The sequence below is a fragment of the Aquarana catesbeiana genome, linkage group LG07 (assembly GCF_042186555.1).
Source record: "Aquarana catesbeiana isolate 2022-GZ linkage group LG07, ASM4218655v1, whole genome shotgun sequence".
Lineage (NCBI taxonomy): Eukaryota > Metazoa > Chordata > Amphibia > Anura > Ranidae > Aquarana > Aquarana catesbeiana.
Window position 1 is genome coordinate 22,694,437 of NC_133330.1, and position 17,596 is coordinate 22,712,032.

General features: G+C 43.4%; 1 protein-coding gene across 2 annotated transcripts in view; it reads right to left on the reverse strand.

Moving 5' to 3' along the window:
• FGD5 (FYVE, RhoGEF and PH domain containing 5) overlaps positions 1–9,795 on the reverse strand; it is a 188,933-nt gene extending 179,138 nt beyond the window's left edge. For both annotated transcript variants that reach the window (XM_073591768.1, XM_073591767.1), the window contains exon 1: positions 9,492–9,795. In XM_073591768.1, the coding sequence (XP_073447869.1) occupies positions 9,492–9,501 (10 nt within the window). In that variant the 5' untranslated portion in view covers positions 9,502–9,795. The remainder of the gene's footprint in view (positions 1–9,491) is intronic.
• Between the last annotated feature and the right edge of the window lie 7,801 nt (positions 9,796–17,596).

Genomic DNA, 17,596 nt, shown 5'->3' on the forward strand with positions numbered 1-17,596 from the left:
CACTAATATCAATGATGGGGCACTATTCCTCCCACTAATATCAATGATGGGGCACTATTCCTCCCACTGATATCAAAGATGGGGCACTTTATTCTCCCACTAATATCAATAATGGGGCACTATTCCTCCCACTAATATCAATGATGGGGTACTATTCCCCCCACTAATATCAATGATGGGTCACTATTCCCCGCACTAGTATCAATGATTGGCCACTATCCCTCCCATGAATATCAATGATGGGGTACTATTCCTCCCACTAATATCAATGATGGGGCACTATCCCTCCCACTAATATCAATGATTGGGCACTATTCCTCCCACTAATATCAATGATTGGGCACTATTCCTCCCACTAATATCAATGATTGGGCACTATCCCTCCCACTAATATCAATGATGGGGTACTATCCCTCCCACTAATATCAATGATGGGGCACTATTCCTTCCACTAATATCAATGATGGGGCACTATTCCTCCCACTGATATCAAAGATGGGGCACTATTCCTCCCACTGACACTAATGATGAAGATCATTCTTCCCACTAATACCAATACCTCCTACTGGCCACAGGCATTATGTCATTATTTTACCCCCCACTGGTCACCAAGTTTGGGGACCTTTTCTACTCTTTTTGGCCACAGTCAGGTCTTCCTAGAATCTGAAGGACAGTAAACTGGCCCTTTGCTTGGAAGGTTTGGAGACCCCCCCCCCCCTCCCTCGCTCGACGGAATCGGTGCTCAAAGACCAACACCAAATAAAACAGATCCATTGACATAAAGAAGAAATTGGTAACTGATGGAAGACCGCCTGAACCATTCTAAGAGCTGCTGGCAGCCAACAGTGATATATACCATGCATCAAAGTATTACCCGGAAAGATTCCTCAATTCCATCGAACATGCCCTAAAAAAATAATGTAGCGCCAAACATTTTTGGCCAACTTTATTTGTTACACAAAACCTTTTTGGCAAAATGTTTTTAGGCTGGAATATATCTTGGGGGTTGTTCTCCAGGGAGAAGCTTCCTCCTGGCCCCCTCGGGACAGATGATCTTGCTTCCTAGTAAACATGATGGCGGCTCAGACTGATTGTCGACAGGAAGTCATGTAGGACAATAAATAATCAGCCGCTGAGGTCACTTCCTGTACAGAATAACATTCTGTGACATTCTTTTGATGAAAGTCTGGGAATCGGTCAGAAGAATACTAGAAGGGGGTGACGCCATGACACCATGTGATTCACCGCTTACAATAATATTACATGTACATGATGTCATTATTAAAAAAAAAAAAAAGACAAATAATCTTTAAAGGGAAAGTAACTTGTTTTTGGCAAGCATATATCTAAACATTTATTGTGCTATATATAAATGAATTCTTCATGTAACTATCTCATTCTTTTACACTTGCTCTTCCACGTTTTTGCTACTGTATTAAATACAGAAATGTGTAGACGGGTCTCTCGGCTCAGCCTCAATCAGCCTCCCTGCTTAACATCTGTTGAGATAAGATATCAGCCCCATAGGGAGTGCATTGTTTTTATTTTCATGAGTCAGCAATGGCAGTATACCTGTTCTTATGATATATGATTCTTTTATATACTTTATTTTTTACCGCATTTCAGAGAAAAAAAAAACAACATATTCAGCACATCTCTGCAATGAATGCACATTTCCCTGTGTTTTAGACTTAAAGGGGCTGTAAACCCTCATGAGATGCATTAAGGCATAGCTCCCAACTGTCCCTGATTTCGAGGGACTGTCCCCGATTTGGAGCAATATCCCTCTGTCCCTGGTTCCTCCTCATTTGTCCCTCATTTTGGTCTGATCTATATAGTTGTATATAAAATGCACTTTTTATTTTTCAAAAAGTCTTTCCCAGTGCTAAACCTTTCATCCGATTTCTAAATAGCTGCATTCAAAAGCCAATTTCAAAAGCCAATATAAATGAATAGTAGTGGTAAAAAGAGCCCTTGTGGATTTAATTAACATTTTTTTTTTTGGTTAATTCTCCTTTAAGAGGGTGTGGCAGGGGGCGTGTCCTATGCCTACATACATTTGCTAGTAGGTGTCTCTCATTCCCTCATCTCAAAATGTTGGGAGGTGTGATTAAGGTGAAAAAACAACTGGCAGCCCCCCCCAGTTTTACTTACCTGAGCCCCTTCATCTCTTCAGGGGGGGGGACACACGCTGTCCCTCTCTCCACGGGGTTCTCGGCTCTTGATTGGATAGATTGATAGCAGCGCAGCCATTGGCTCCCGCTGCGGTCAATCAAATCCAATTACGCTGGCGCCGGGGGGGGGGGGGCGGGGCTGAGTCCGGCATTCGTGTCTGTGGACGCAAATGCTGGACTCGGGAACGCAGCTGCAAGGCAACCCCCTCGGGAGAGCGTTTCTCCTAGGGGGTTATCTGATGCGGGGAGGAGCCGCGAGAGCCGCCGGGGGACCCCAGAAGAGGAGGTTCGGGGCCACTCTGTGCAAAACGAGCTGCTCAGTGGAGGTAAGTATGATATGTTTGTTGTTTAAAAAAACAAAACGATCCTTTACAATCACTTTAATTCACATCTACACTATATTACCAAAAGTACTGGGACGCCTGCCTTTACACACACATGAACTTTAATGGCATCCCAGTCTTCGTCCGTAGGGTTCAATACTGAGTTGGCTCTGTAGTCCAGGGGAAGAACTAGGAGGGCTAATTAGACTGCTTTGATATAACACTGTCGAGCGCACAGGGCAGCTTTGTATTTCTGACACAATCAACAGGAATTTTTTGTTGCGCTTATTGAACACATTAAAAAGAAAAGACTTTCAATGACATGTTTTATAGACTAATGGGGGTGGGGCAAATGAAGGTAAGTAGGGTAACATGCCCAAGTGTAATGAGCGACCCCAATGATACAAAATATCCTAATAAAAGTCACATGCAAATAATTCCTTCCAGCCCAATAAGTTCTCCCCCATAAATAATAACACATTTCTGTCCAAGTAAAATAATGAGACACCTCGCATCGATAAGCATAGGTGATAATGAACGGGCGCGAACGGCGAGCAATTAGAATCCGTCTGTTTATAAAGAAAAGGAAGTGGTGGCTTTATAAGGAGATGATCCAGCTTACCTGTACAACTGATTACTCTTCTGCTTTATACACTATATTACCAAAAGTATTGGGACGCCTGCCTTTACACATGAACTTTAATGGCATCCCAGTCTTAGTCCGTAGGGTTCAATATGGAGTTGGTCCACCCTTTGCAGCTATAACAGCTTCAACTCTTCTGGGAAGGCCGTCCACAAGGTTTAGGAGTGTGTCCATGGGAATGTTTGACCATTCTTCCAGAAGAGCATTTGTGAGGTCAGGCACTGATGTTGGACGAGAAGGCCTGGCTCACAGTCTCTGCTTTAATTCATCCCAAAGGTGTTCTATCGGGTTGAGGTCAGGACTCTGTGCAGGTCAGTCAAGTTCCTCCACCCCAAACTCGCTCATCCATGTCTTTATGGACCTTGCTTTGTGCACTGGTCCAAATCATTTGGTGGAGGGGTGATTATGGTGTGGGGGTTGTTTTTCAGGGGTTGGGCTTGGCCCCTTAGTTCCAGTGAAGGGAACTCTTAAGGCGGGGGGTAGGCAACATGGGGCCCTCCAGCTGTTGCAGAATTACAAGTGCCATCATGCCTCTGGGAGTAATTGTAAGTACCAGCCTTGGAATGCCTCATGGGAAATGTAGTTCCACAACAGCTGGAGGGCCCCAGGTTGCCTACCCCTGTCTTGGGGCGTCAGCATACCAAGACATTTTGGACAATTTCATGCTCCCAACTTTGTGGGAACAGTTTGGGGATGGCCCCTTCCTGTTCCAACATGACTGCTCACCAGTGCACAAAGCAAGGTCCATGAAGACATAGATGAGTGAGTTTGGAGTGGAGGAACTTGACTGGCCTGCACAGAGTCCGGACCTCAACCCGATAGAACACCTTTGGGATGAATTAAAGTGGAGACTGCGAGCCAGGCCTTCTCGTCCAACATCACTGCCTGATCTCACAAATGCGCTTCTTGAACAATGGTCAAACATTCCCATAGACCAAGGGTCTGAATGTGGCAGCCCTCCAGCTGTTGCGAAACTACAAGTCCCATGAGGCATTGCAAGGCTGACAGTTACACGCATGACTCCCACAGGCAGAGGCATGATGGGACTTGTAGCTTTGCAACAGCTGGAGGGCCACCAGTTTGAGACCCCTGCCATAGACACACTCCTAAACCTTGTGGACGGCCTTCCCAGAAGAGTTGAAGCTGTTATAGCTGCAAAGGGTGGGCCAACTCAATATTGAATCCTATGGATTAATACTGGGATGCCATTAAAGTTCATGTTGCAACCCAGATCCTCCTCTTCTCGGATCCCACGCTGGCACTTCTGGGCCCTCCCTCCTACCGAGTGCCCCCACAGCAAGCAGCTTGCTATGGGGGCACCCGAGCCGAGCCGAGCCACAGCTCTGTGTCCATTCAGACACAGAGCCACGGTTTGGCCCCTCCCCTCTCTCTCCTCTTTGGCTCGCTGACTTTGATTCAATGGCGCCCAGCTGCTGTCTCAGCCAATGAGGAGGGAGAGTCCCGGACGGCTGAGTCTCTCGTGCAATATCGTTGGATAGAGATGGGGCTCAGGTATGTGAGTTTGTTCAAACCTTAATACCATAAATAATAACATGATATTAGATTTTTTTTACTTTTTTTGTGTAATGCATTTTGAAATTCTAGAGAAATGCCTAAATAATCCATTATTTAAAGGAGGAGTATAGGCAGAAGGTTTTTTCATCTCTCCAGCGATGTCCACGAATGTCTAAGCCGCATAGAATGCATTAAGATAAAAAAAAAAAAACTTCTGTCTTTACAATCGCTTTAACATGCAGTTTCAATGGATGAACAAATATTTTTTTTTTTTTTTTTAATAAATCCACCTCTTGAAATCCAATGCATTGTAATTAGCAATAGCCTGCCATGCGCATTCCTTCATTTGACCACCGGGGGCACATTTGGGCAATCCAATAGCCAACTGCAGAGGTGCACAATGCCAACGGTGCTGCTAATTGCAATGCACTGACTTAGCATTGTCAGCTTGAAACAGGAAGCACTGTTACTGGCAGGATCTCCAGCTTTTTTTAACATGACTGTATACAGTGAGGCACGATGCCACACATTCCGAATAATGGATTTTGGGTTTACATACACTTAATATTATCATACAGAACTTATATAGTGCCAACAGTTTTTGCCGCTCATTACAATTTAAAAGGGAGACAGTACAGTTACAAAACAATTCAGGAACAGAGGGTTAGGACCAGTGCTGGGACAAAGTCATCTAGAGCCCAGAGGGTGAACATGCCAAAAAGTGCCCCCTCCAAGATGTATGAGCATTATTTGGCAGCAAAAATCCCCCCCCCCCCCCAAAAAAAAAATTGAGCGCTAATCTGCATGCTCAGCTCAAAACCTCTCATTCAACATATGCTCCCAGCCCAATCCCCCCAAAAAAATCCCCCCTCCTAGCACAAATCCTTTACCCCTCAAATTTCCCCTCAGAAGACAAATCTACCCCCCCCCCACTGTAAATCCCCCCATTCATCACAAATTCCACTCCTCCAAACCCCCATCTTAGCACCCCCCCCTCCAAATTTACCCTTCTATCACAAATGCCCCCCAATCATCCCTACTAACACAAATCCCTCTCCCACCAAAAAAATCCCCTCCTAGCACAAATCCCTCCCCCACATATTACCTTTTCTAGCACAAATCCCCCCTCCTAGTACAAATCCTCTACCCCTCAAATTTCCCCTCAGAGGACAAATTCCCCCCCCCCACTCTAAATCCCCCCTCTCATCACAAATTCCACTCCTCCAAACCCCCATCTTATCACCCCCCCCTTCCAAATTTCCCCTCCTAGCACAAATGCCCCCCAATCATCCCTACTAACATAAATCCCTCTCCCAAAAAAAATTTTCCCTTCCTAGCACAAATCCCTCCCCCCCATATTACCTTTTCTAGCACATATCCCCCCCCCCCCCCCCACTTCCCCTAAGTCCCCCATCCTAGCACAAATCCACTTCCACCATCTCTCCTCTCAACACAAACCCACCTTAAAATCACCACTTCTAGCTCACCTCCCCAAATTTCCCCTTCTAGCAAAATCCCTACCTCCTGCCTCCCCAACCAAATAACCCTCCTGGTTAGGAGGGCCCTTGCTCATAGGAGCTTACAATCAAAAATATATATTTACAGTAGTGATAACATTACAGGAACTTTTTTTTTACAGGATTGGTACAGCTATAAATTGTATTTTAGGGAAATGATATCGCTGGCCCCCAAATATATATCGACATGACTGCACCAGCGCTTCTACAATCCAATGCAGCCAGGCGTCACGGGCAGCGAAAGGGTTAAATAGACTCCAGAAACTGTTAGCAATGGCAGGAAGGAAGAAATGGATCTGTAGGCCACATCCTGTTACTGTGACCCACTCCCTAATCTCAGGGACACACTCGCAGGCTCTGTCCTGAGGATGACAAAAAGTACAGCAAAAGTCCTCACTGCGACCATGCTGCCCCCTTCTGGACAACTCTCATGCTTGCAGCTCCGTCTACCATCCATGAATTGGGATTGATGGTTTTGGTTTAAGTGGTGCACCTGTGTCATTAAGAATTGATCCAGTGTGTATAGTTGGATAAATGAGCCTTGGAGTGCGATGTGCAAATTCAATTTTAACTATAAAGGGCCCCTTTGTGTGGAGTTATGTTGTGTTACACTGCCTGATAGAGAATATGCAAATGTGGCAGAGAAGTTAAAGAACTGATGCAAAGAAATAGAACTATAATAAAATACAAAGACAATATAAAAAAGTATAAAAAATGTATACATCTATCTATCTAATATAAAAAAAGCATAAAAAATGTATACCTACATCTATCTATCTATCTATCTATCTATCTATCTATCTATCTATCTATCTATCTATCTATCTATCTATCCATTTAGGAGCAGTGTACTAAGTCTGGATCTCTAATCAGTAAAAGTCAGATGGCTATAATATAGTACATAATCAATTTAGTACATGCCCCATCCTCAATAAATCAATCCCTTGGCTAATCCTTCTGTATAATCATCTACAGATTTTGCACGTAAAAAGTGCATCTAAACACTTCTAAACAGAGACCATTAAACATCTATACTTCTATCCCTATAGACAAGGGCTTGACCCAGCACTAGGACAGAAGAAGAATATGTATTTGTCAAGGCAGTATAACAAAACCTTATTATATACATCTCATCCACATGTAAAAAAAATACAGCCTAGTAAAGCAACAACAGATCAATACAACTGATGGTGTTTAAAATGTTAACACAAAGCAATCTAATCTTAGTATTCTCGACGATGAAAGAATAAGATTATGTGACAGAGATAACAATCTATATGCTGAAGAAAAAAAAAAAAAGCACAGGAGTAATAATAGATTCCTTTCCTAAAAAGTGCTGAAAACCTAAAGATATTGTTGATTTGTATTACAGAATCTATAGACTGCACAGAACTTCTATTTATCAGTGTTTTCACGCAAGATGCACATAGGATTTAGTAAGAAAATGTGTGAATCTTGGGTGAAAGTTGGGTGAGCCTTAGGTGAAACCATCTATAAACTGACCCTGTATAGTCTATGCAGGGGTGTTTCTAGATCCTGGCACCCAGGGCACTTGCCCCAGGTCTTCTACTGAGTGCCCCAGGTCTCCTTTAAGATATGGAGATAGTACATTCTATGCATTATACAATTTTGAAACATTGTATCTTTTTTAATCTAAATTTTTAATTCATTAATAATAATAATAAATAATAATTAAACATAATACTAAAAATTATAATAGATCAATGATAATAAATATTTATCTACATTTCAGTTCACTTATCAATTATTTTGACATAGTAATGTGATATTTTAGACCAATTCATTTCTGTTCAGTTAAAAAATAAGTGGTTGGAGTTGGTGTTAGATTTGATCCAAAGTGGTCATCATAGCATCCTTCCAGCCCTTTAACATTTGAATCTGTGTGCCCAAAGGGGCCCCTGATCTTTTAGGACCCTTGTTGAGCTAGCTCAGTATACAATAACATCGATTAGTACCAAACAGCACAAGCACTGGCTATACCTGTGTGCCCAGGGGGGCCCCGGATCTGTTAGTACCCTAGAACTGCCTTTGAGTTAACTCACTATACAATGACATATATAGATTAGTAACATACAGCACAAGCACTGGTATAGCTGTGTGCCCAGAGGGGCCCCTGGTCTATTAGGACCCTTACTGACAATACAATATCATAGATTAGTAACATACAGCACAAGACCTTGTATACTTGTGTGCCCAGAGGGGCCCCTGATCTATTAGAACCCTAGAATTGCCTCTGAGTTAACTCACTATACAATGACATATATAGATTAGTACCATACAAGCAAGGCTTTACTTGTGTATCCAGAGGGGCCCCTGGTCTATTAGAACCCTAGAATCAGCCATATACAATGATAGGGATTAGTAGTTAGTAGGGATTAGTAACATACAGCACAAGCACTTGTAAACATGTGTGCCTAGAGGGCCCCTTGGTCTATTAGGACCCTATAACTACCTCTGAGTTAACTCACTATACAATGACATATATACATTTGTACCATACAGGACAAGCACTGGTATACCTGTATGCCCAAAGGGTCCCCTGTTCTATTAGGACCCTAGAATCAGCCCTATACAACAGGGATTAGTAACACACAGCACAAGCACTTGTATGGCTATGTGCCTAGAGGGGTCCCTAATCTATTAGGACCCTATAACCACCTCTGAGTTAACTCACTATACAATGACATATATAGAATAGTACCATACAAGCAATGCTTTACTTGTGTGCCCAGAGGGGCCCCTGATCTATTGGATCCCTAGAATCAGCCCTATATAATGACGTAGAATAGCAGTAGCATAAAGCACAAGCACTTGTATACCTATGTGCCTAGAGGGGTCCCCAATCTATTAGGACCCTATAAGTACCTCTGAGTTAACTCACTATACAATGACACATATAGATTAGTAACATATAAGAACTGGTATACCTGTGTGCCCAGAGGGGCCCCTGGTCTATTAGGACCCCAGAATCACCCCTATACAATGACAGGGATTAGTAACATAGTCAAGCACTCTCCTACATAAAAGCAGTGGAGCAATTACAATCTGGTAAAACAAGTGCTGTAATGCCCGGGGAGTATAGAATGTTATATTGTCGGCTTATGACTATACAAAGCAGTTCTTGCCAGCTAGCCTCTCCAGCTGTTGTGGGACTGTAAATCCCAGCATGTCCTGATACTTCCACAGCAGCTGGATTTCGCATGAATCCATCTGAGCAGTGCACTATACACCCCCTTCCCCATCCCATGCTGGGCACACAGGCAGTGGCGGAGGATGCAGCATTGCTGTGGTCACCTACCTGTGCTCATCTTCCTGTGCGGAGAAGTTGCAGCAGTCCTCTATGCTCAGACCATCCTCTGGGCTCCCCGGCAGCAGCAGTGTCAGCTGAGTGTCAGCATTGGGCAGGCTGCGGGCTGCTAGCGCTGAGATTGCAGCATGTCCCTTCCTGCAGGGGGAGAGCGGGGACCCAGCACATCCACACAAGGACAGACAATCCCAGCTTCTATTCCAGAGGATGGGGGGGTCACGTGTCTGACAACCCCCTTCCCTCCCAGCGCCGGGGCGATGCTTGTGACTACCCTCTGCACCTACAGCGCTATGCGATCCCTGCCAACTTCCATTGTGTCTTGTTAGAGGAAGGAAGGGGGGCATGGATGGTGCAGGCAGAGACCAATCCTCAGTCTGCTGTGCGAGAGGGGGGGGGGGGGGGGAGTCATTTTTTCACTTGTCCATTTTTGGGGTACTGTACTTTAACTGCACCTATCCCTCTAGTTGTTTTGGAGAGGCTGATGAATTTTGTCCCCTATCTTGCTGTTGTTCACTGAATATTATAGTGGTGTTTATATATATAATAAAACAGCATGAACAAGTGAATACAATACTGCAGAAATAAGAACAGCCTGAAAAAAGTGGATTGGGTTTTGAAGGATATAAAAGAAAGCAAAACAGAGCCAAGATATATGATTTTATTAATGGCAATAAGATTTATTATATATATATAAATAAATGATCCTATATCTTATTGACATTAAATAAAATAGTTAAAATAGTTGGCTTGGCACATCTATGTATCAACCATCTATCTATCTACCTATCTATCTATCTATCTATCTATCTATCTATCTATCTATCTATCTATCTATCTATCATTAGTATTATTATTATACAGGATTTATATAGCGCCAACAGTTTGCGCAGCGCTTTACAACATGAGGGCAGACAGTACAGTTATGCAGCATACACACGGTCGTATTTTCCAACTAGAAATGGTGGATGTGAGCTTGTTGTCGGAAAGTCCGACCGTGTGTACGCTCCATCGAACATTTGCTGTCAGACTTTCCGCCAACAAATGTTGGCTAGCAGGTTCTCAAATTTTCTGCCAACAAAACTTTGTTGTGGGAATTTCCAATCGTGTATACACAAGTCCGACACGCAAAAGTTCACGCTTGCTCGGGAATCAAGCAGAAGGAACCGCACTGGCTATTGAACGTCCTTTTCCTCAGCTCGTCGTACATCTTGTACATCACCGCGTTCCCACGTTTGGAATTGTTGGCCAACATTTGTGTGATCGTGTGTATGCAAGACAACATCCTTCGAACAAAAATCCACAGTTTTGTTGGCGGAAAGTCCGATCGTATGTACAGGGCATTACAATACAATTCAATACAGGAGGGATCAGAGGGTCTTGCTGGTTAGAGCTTACAACAATCTATCTATTGCTATCCATTTATGTATCTTATAATTGGTTTTTCTATTATATTGTTTTCAGCTAAGAAGATCTCATATATACATATGTATAGATATACAGTGTATACACTGTATATAATAGGCATATTGGCATATCTATGTATCAATCATCTATCTATCTATAATAGATAGATGATTGATATAAAATACAAAGCCAATATAAAAAATGTATACTTACATCTATCTATCTATTTGTTCTATTTATCTATCTATCTATCTATCTATCTATCTATCTATCTATCTATCTATCTATCTATCTATCTATCTATCTATCTATCTATCTATCTATCTATCTATCTATCTATCTATCTACACTATATTACCAAAAGTATTGGGACGCCTGTCTTTGCACGCACATGAACTTTAATGGCATCCCAGTCTTAGTCTGTAGGGTTCAATATTGAGTTGGCCCACCCTTTGCAGCTATAACAGCTTCAACTCCTCTGGCAATGTTGTCCACAAGGTTTAGGAGTGCGTCTATGGGAATGTTTGACCATTCTTCCAGAAGCGCATTTGTGAGGTCAGCCACTGATGTTGGAAAGAAGGCCTGGCTCGCAGTCTCCGCTCAAATTCATCCCAAAAGTGTTCTATCAGGTTGAGGTCAGGACTCTGTGCAGGCCAGTCACGTTCCTCCACCCCAAACTCGCTCATCCATGTCTTTATGGACCTTTTTCGTTTTTCCCGCAGCAGTTTGTGTTTTTGGTTCCACAGACTCTAACAAAAAAAAAAATCGGTGCTTGCGTCTCTGATGTGTTTATGCTGGTTCCTCCCGCAAGACAACAGACACCTCCCAAAAAGGCATAAAAAAAAACACATTCAAAAGTGTCAAAAATGCATGTGAAAATAATTGCAAAACGCATCATCCGCAACCTGCAGAACCAGGCCTTAATGGTAACACACCAAACATAGATAAAAAAAAATGTATACTTTTATTACCAAAGCATACAAAGCTTCATCCCACAAAATAGGAGGGTAAATTGCACCTATAACAAGCACTTGGCCTTTACAGTTTAAGGCTGGCCATACATTATACAATGTTCTTATTCAATTTCCTTTAGATTTACTTTCAATTATGTAGTACAAGGGCCTGCCTGATTGCATACAAATTGGAAGTGTTTAGGTTTGACCTCATATTATATGGTTTTGGTAAATGTAAATTGTATAATGTATGGCCAGCCTAAGACCTGAATTTAGACAGTTACAGGATGATATAATTCCCAAGTAATTTATTCACACTATATCATCTTAACCATTTCTTAAATGGTATGATTCCAAGGTGAATTTTTCACATTATATCCTCTGGATCATATCTTCAACGGGTTTCGCATGATGAGGCCTGCTTCTTCAGCAAGAATAGCTTTATTAGGTGTCAAAACTGTTGGCAAAATGTGCAGACCATCACAATCAATGTGGAACAGCAGGCCCCTTGGATGAATGGACCCCAAAACCCACATCTCCAATCAAGGTAGAAAAATAGTTTGTTAAGCAGTATATTGCGGTCAACCAGCTTCCTCACTAGCATGAAGGGATTAGATAGGTAATAGAAGTGTAATCCGCCATGGCTCCTTCCATCCTTTGCTTTTTTGGGGGGGATTTTAATCTTTGTTTCTTGTAGCAATAAAAGTAATACATTTTTTTATCTATTTTTGGTTAAAGTCCTGCTTAGCTTTGCTTTCCTTTTATTTTTTCTTTATTCCAAGATACAGTATATATACCTGGAGAAATAAGGTTATTTGGTTCCATAAGGATCAGTGAAAAAAGTGCTGAGAACGAATTGTGGGACTAATTATAACAAGTCAGAATTAATCTTGGATGTGTCCGATTCACCAATGTAAGTTCTGGTGGTTTGGTAAGAATTATTGCACTTTTTATGTAGTCGTTTGTTCCTTTTATTGTTTATTAGATAAGACCATTAGTATAGTTCCAACCTTCAGTGGGTCATTGTTCTGGGACCACCAAGTGACAATATGACAGTGTTTTGGGCCCCCAAGTGTTTGAAAGTAATTTTCCTAGCACTTTCAAATGCCCTTGTTATGGGACCCCAAGAGTCAGTGTGCCCTTGTTCTGGGACTCCAAGAGTCAGTGTGCCCTTGTTCTGGGACTCCAAGTGTCAGTATGCCCTTGTTCTGGGACTCCAAGGGTCAATATGCCCTTGTTCTGGGACCCCAAGTGTCAGTGTGCCCTTTTTCTGGGACCCCAAGAGTCAGTGTGCCCTTGTTCTGGGACTCCAAATGTCAGTGTGCCCTTGTTCTGGGACTCCAAGTGTCACCATGCCCTTGTTCTGGGACTCCAAATGTCAGTGTGCCCTTGTTCTGGGACTCCAAGTGTCAGTGTGCCCGGATCTTTGGACACCCCATGTCAGAGTGTCTTTGTTCTGGGACCCTCAAGCTTTAGCAGGTCATTGTTCTGGGACTCCAAGTGTCAGTATGCCCTTGTTCTGGGACTCCAAATGTCAAAGGCCCTTGTTCTGGGACTCCAAGTGTCAGTATGCATTTGTTATGGGACCCCAAGTGTCAGTGTGCCCCCAAGAGTCAGTGTGCCCTTGTTCTGGGACTCCAAGTGTCAGTGTGCCCTTGTTCTGGGACTCCAAATGTCAGTGTGCCCTTGTTCTGGGACTCCAAGTGTTAGTGTGCCCGGATCTTTGGACACCCCATGGCAGAGTGTCTTTGTTCTGGGACCCTCAAGCTTTAGCAGGTCATTGTTCTGGGACTCCAAGTGTCAGTATGCCCTTGTTCTGGGACTCCAAGAGTCAGTGTGCCCTTGTTCTGGGACTCCAAATGTCAAAGGCCCTTGTTCTGGGACTCCAAGTGTCTGTATCCATTTGTTCTGGGACCCCAAGTGTCAGTGTGCCCCCAAGAGTCAGTGTGCCCTTGTTCTGGGACCCCAAGAGTCAGTGTGCCCTTGTTCTGGGACTCCAAGTGTCACTATGCCCTTGTTCTGGGACTCCAAATGTCAGTGTGCCCTTGTTCTGGGACTCCAAGTGTCAGTGTGCCCGGATCTTTGGACACCCCATGTCAGAGTGTCTTTGTTCTGGGACCCTCAAGCTTTAGCAGGTCATTGTTCTGGGACTCCAAGTGTCAGTATGCCCTTGTTCTGGGACTCCAAGAGTCAGTGTGCCCTTGTTCTGGGACTCCAAATGTCAAAGGCCCTTGTTCTGGGACCCCAAGTGTCAGTGTGCCCCCAAGAGTCAGTGTGTCCTTGTTCTGGGACTCCAAGTGTCGGTGTGCCCTTGTTATGGGACCCCAAGAGTCAATGTGCCCTTGTTCTGGGACTTTAAGAGTCAGTGTGCCCTTGTTCTGGGACTCCAAGTGTCAGTATGCCCTTGTTCTGGGACTCCAAGGGTCAATATGCCCTTGTTCTGGGACTCCAAATGTCAGTGTGCCCTTGTTCTGGGACTCCAAGTGTCAGTGTGCCCGGATCTTTGGACACCCCATGTCAGAGTGTCTTTGTTCTGGGACCCTCAAGCTTTAGCAGGTCATTGTTCTGGGACCCCAAGTGTCAGTGTGCCCTTGTTCTGGGACTCCAAGTGTCAGTATGCCATTGTTCTGGGACTCCAAATGTCAAAGGCCCTTGTTCTGGGACTCCAAGTGTCAGTATGCATTTGTTATGGGACCCTAAGTGTCAGTGTGCCCCCAAGAGTCAGTGTGCCCTTGTTCTGCGACTCCAAGTGTCAGTGTGCCCTGATCCTTGGATACCCCATGTCAGAGTATCTTTGTTCTGGGACCCTCAAGCTTTAGCAGGTCATTGTTCTGGGACCTTCAAGTGTCAGTGTGCCTTTGCTTTGGGATCCCCAAGTGTCAGTGTATCATTGTTTTGGGACAATCAAGGTTGAGCAGGTCATTGTTCTGCGACCCCAAGTGTTGGTGTATCAGAACTCTCAAGATTTAGCAGATCATTGTTCTAGGACTCCGAACTGCAGCCTAGGAACCAGATGTGACCATTTGCTTGCCCTTGGGGCATTGTTCCACCAACTGACACCAATAGCAGGGCACTATTCCCCCTACTGACATCAATGTCAGTACCCTACTGATATCAATGGGGCACTATTCCTCCCATTAAGACCAATGATGGGGCACTGATGCTGGGGCATTTTCTACCCCCACTGGCCACAGTCTGCCCCCCCCCCCCTTTTTCTTCTAGTCCCAGACCTTGCAGATGGCTGAGGCGTTTCCAGGGGAGATCCCCTCTTCCTCAGAGCCAATCTCAGAATGCATACTATGGACTTTGATATGCTTTTACTATTGAGTTGTTTGTGAGTATACTTCTTTTTATTGTATTATCAAAGATACCACTTGGGTAATGCGCAAGGCTGGTGCGCCCTCTTTACTTTAATTTGCAGTGTTCCTATTTCATGTCTCTAAGGTGGACCACAACTCTGCAATTTCCTCAATGTTCCCACATTAAACTACCATAGTTGGGAGATATATATATAAGAACATGCGAATAAATGTACACCATAATGGATAAAATAATTATCTATAGCATTTTCAACATGATACATTGCATTTATTATCCTGCTATACTGACTTGGGGGCGTTAGTCATCGTGGAATGATTTTTCTTTGCGTAAATAATATAAACGGATCAATAGAGGAATTCTCTGCACTAAGTCACATCGTCCTCTAGAAATAATGACTTGGTACCTGTCGGGCCTTCGTATCTTGCGTAATTACTGGGACAGCCTCTCTGGCCAGGGATCACTCAGCAGAGCCGGCCTGGTTACTATAAATTGTCAGGGTATGGAGGAGGGTGGAATTAATTTAAAGCTGCCCCCTCCCCTATTTGCTATGCAATATAAATGACATGACTTTGAATTACATTTCTTGTTTCGTGCTACCGACTTGCTGTCGAACAGCTAATTCCCAGCTCCCATCAGTCACCTCCGACTTACTGGACATAAATATTTCATTGGCTAACAAGTTGCGGAATAATAAGAACTCAAAAGAGTTAGTGGATTCAATGGCGGCCTACATGACTTGAACCCGTTGTTTGCTGGACGAAACAAAGAAACCTCTTGCAGCTTGGTTTGGATGAGACCCCCTTTAGGGGAAAGAGGACACCAGACCTAGATGTCCCCCCCTGTATACTTTCTAAGGAGGTTCAAAATGTTGGTGCCTTATTTGGGACACCTTATTCTAATTTCATGGATTTAAAGTGGGGGTAAATTATTGGTGCACTTACTTTTTGACAAATCTGCACAATCTTTTGACATTCTTTTTACTCATTTTAGATCATGAAATTAATACACCATGACAATGCAGGTGTCATTTGTTCCAGTATATCACCTTTATCTGTAGGCACTAGTTGAATGATTGCCTGTTCAAACATGTGAAAAAAGTCAACTTTCCATGTGGTGTAAGAAAAAATATCCCAGCATTAACAGCGCCCTCTGAGGAAGACGTGATTACGAAACGCGTTAGGGCGTGTCCACGCAGCTCCCTTGATTGCCAGCCTCAGCATCCGTCATTCCGGGTCTCATTGTGTCCAAATAACACCTAGGAAGCGGTGAGAATTGACATGTGCTGTGCGGTATTGACGTAAATATCTCCATTGCTGTTTTATCTGATTAATCTTGTAAGCATATTTTTATGGGTTGCGGGTATGTTCCCAAAAAAAAAAAAAACAGTGTTATGCTATGTGAATTCCTTCTCTTTTGCATGGTTTATTTGGTGAGCAACCTTAAGCAATAATCGGGACATATACAAGAACAGGATTTCAGTTCACATCATAAAGGAGAGACCAGGTTCACCCACATTATGATTGCTGTCCCTTTGAAGGATTCCATCCCTGAATAGTGGTGTATGCAGTATTACCTGGAGATAGGAAGGCTTGTTATTAGCCCATTTGTGGTAAGTGCATTACCAAAGGGGACCACTCTGAGCACGAGGTTTCCTTTTTCGGTGATGTGTAGACTTTGAAGCTGACCTTCGTTTCTGAAGGGTCACGGAGCACTACATCTACCCTATGGACTTTTGTTTTATGTGTGGTACATCTAATTGCACTTAAACATCTACGGCTATATGTTTTCTAGCGCTGTTAATGCTGGGATATTTTTTCTTACATTTTATCTTTGCATCCTTTTTTATTGATTTATTTTTATAATAGCTGCTATAGTGCATTAACATTATTTATCCATTTGAGCGCTTGGATCAGCAATACGTAGTGTTTCTGATATGTTTTGATTTTCCGTGTGGTGTACTTACTTTATCATGACTGGCCGGATTGGCGTTACGTCACTCCAGCGCACGTTTAGGAAATATTTACTGTACCTATGGGTAAGCCTTATTATAGGCTTAACAAGACAAAAACAGAATGGCGCATGAGAGGGTACCGAAACACACTGATAACACAACTAAAAGTCTATAAAGTCCAGGAAGTATACGTATGCAGCATTAGCGGCAGCTCCCATTTAGATCCAAAGAGGCCGATGCTTTGAAGTGTCATCTCCATGTTCTGACATCACTTCCAATGCGACTCCGAGGGTGTTCCATGCTGGTTCTGAGACGACAAGCCGGTTGTTCCTTTCCTCACCTCTTGTGTTAACATCTACACACCACCATCCACCGGGGACCCGCTGAGTGACCACAGTATTATACTGTTATATGCCTATTGATCTTTATATTAGTGTGAGCAGCCATTTGGCTGATTTTAATTAAAT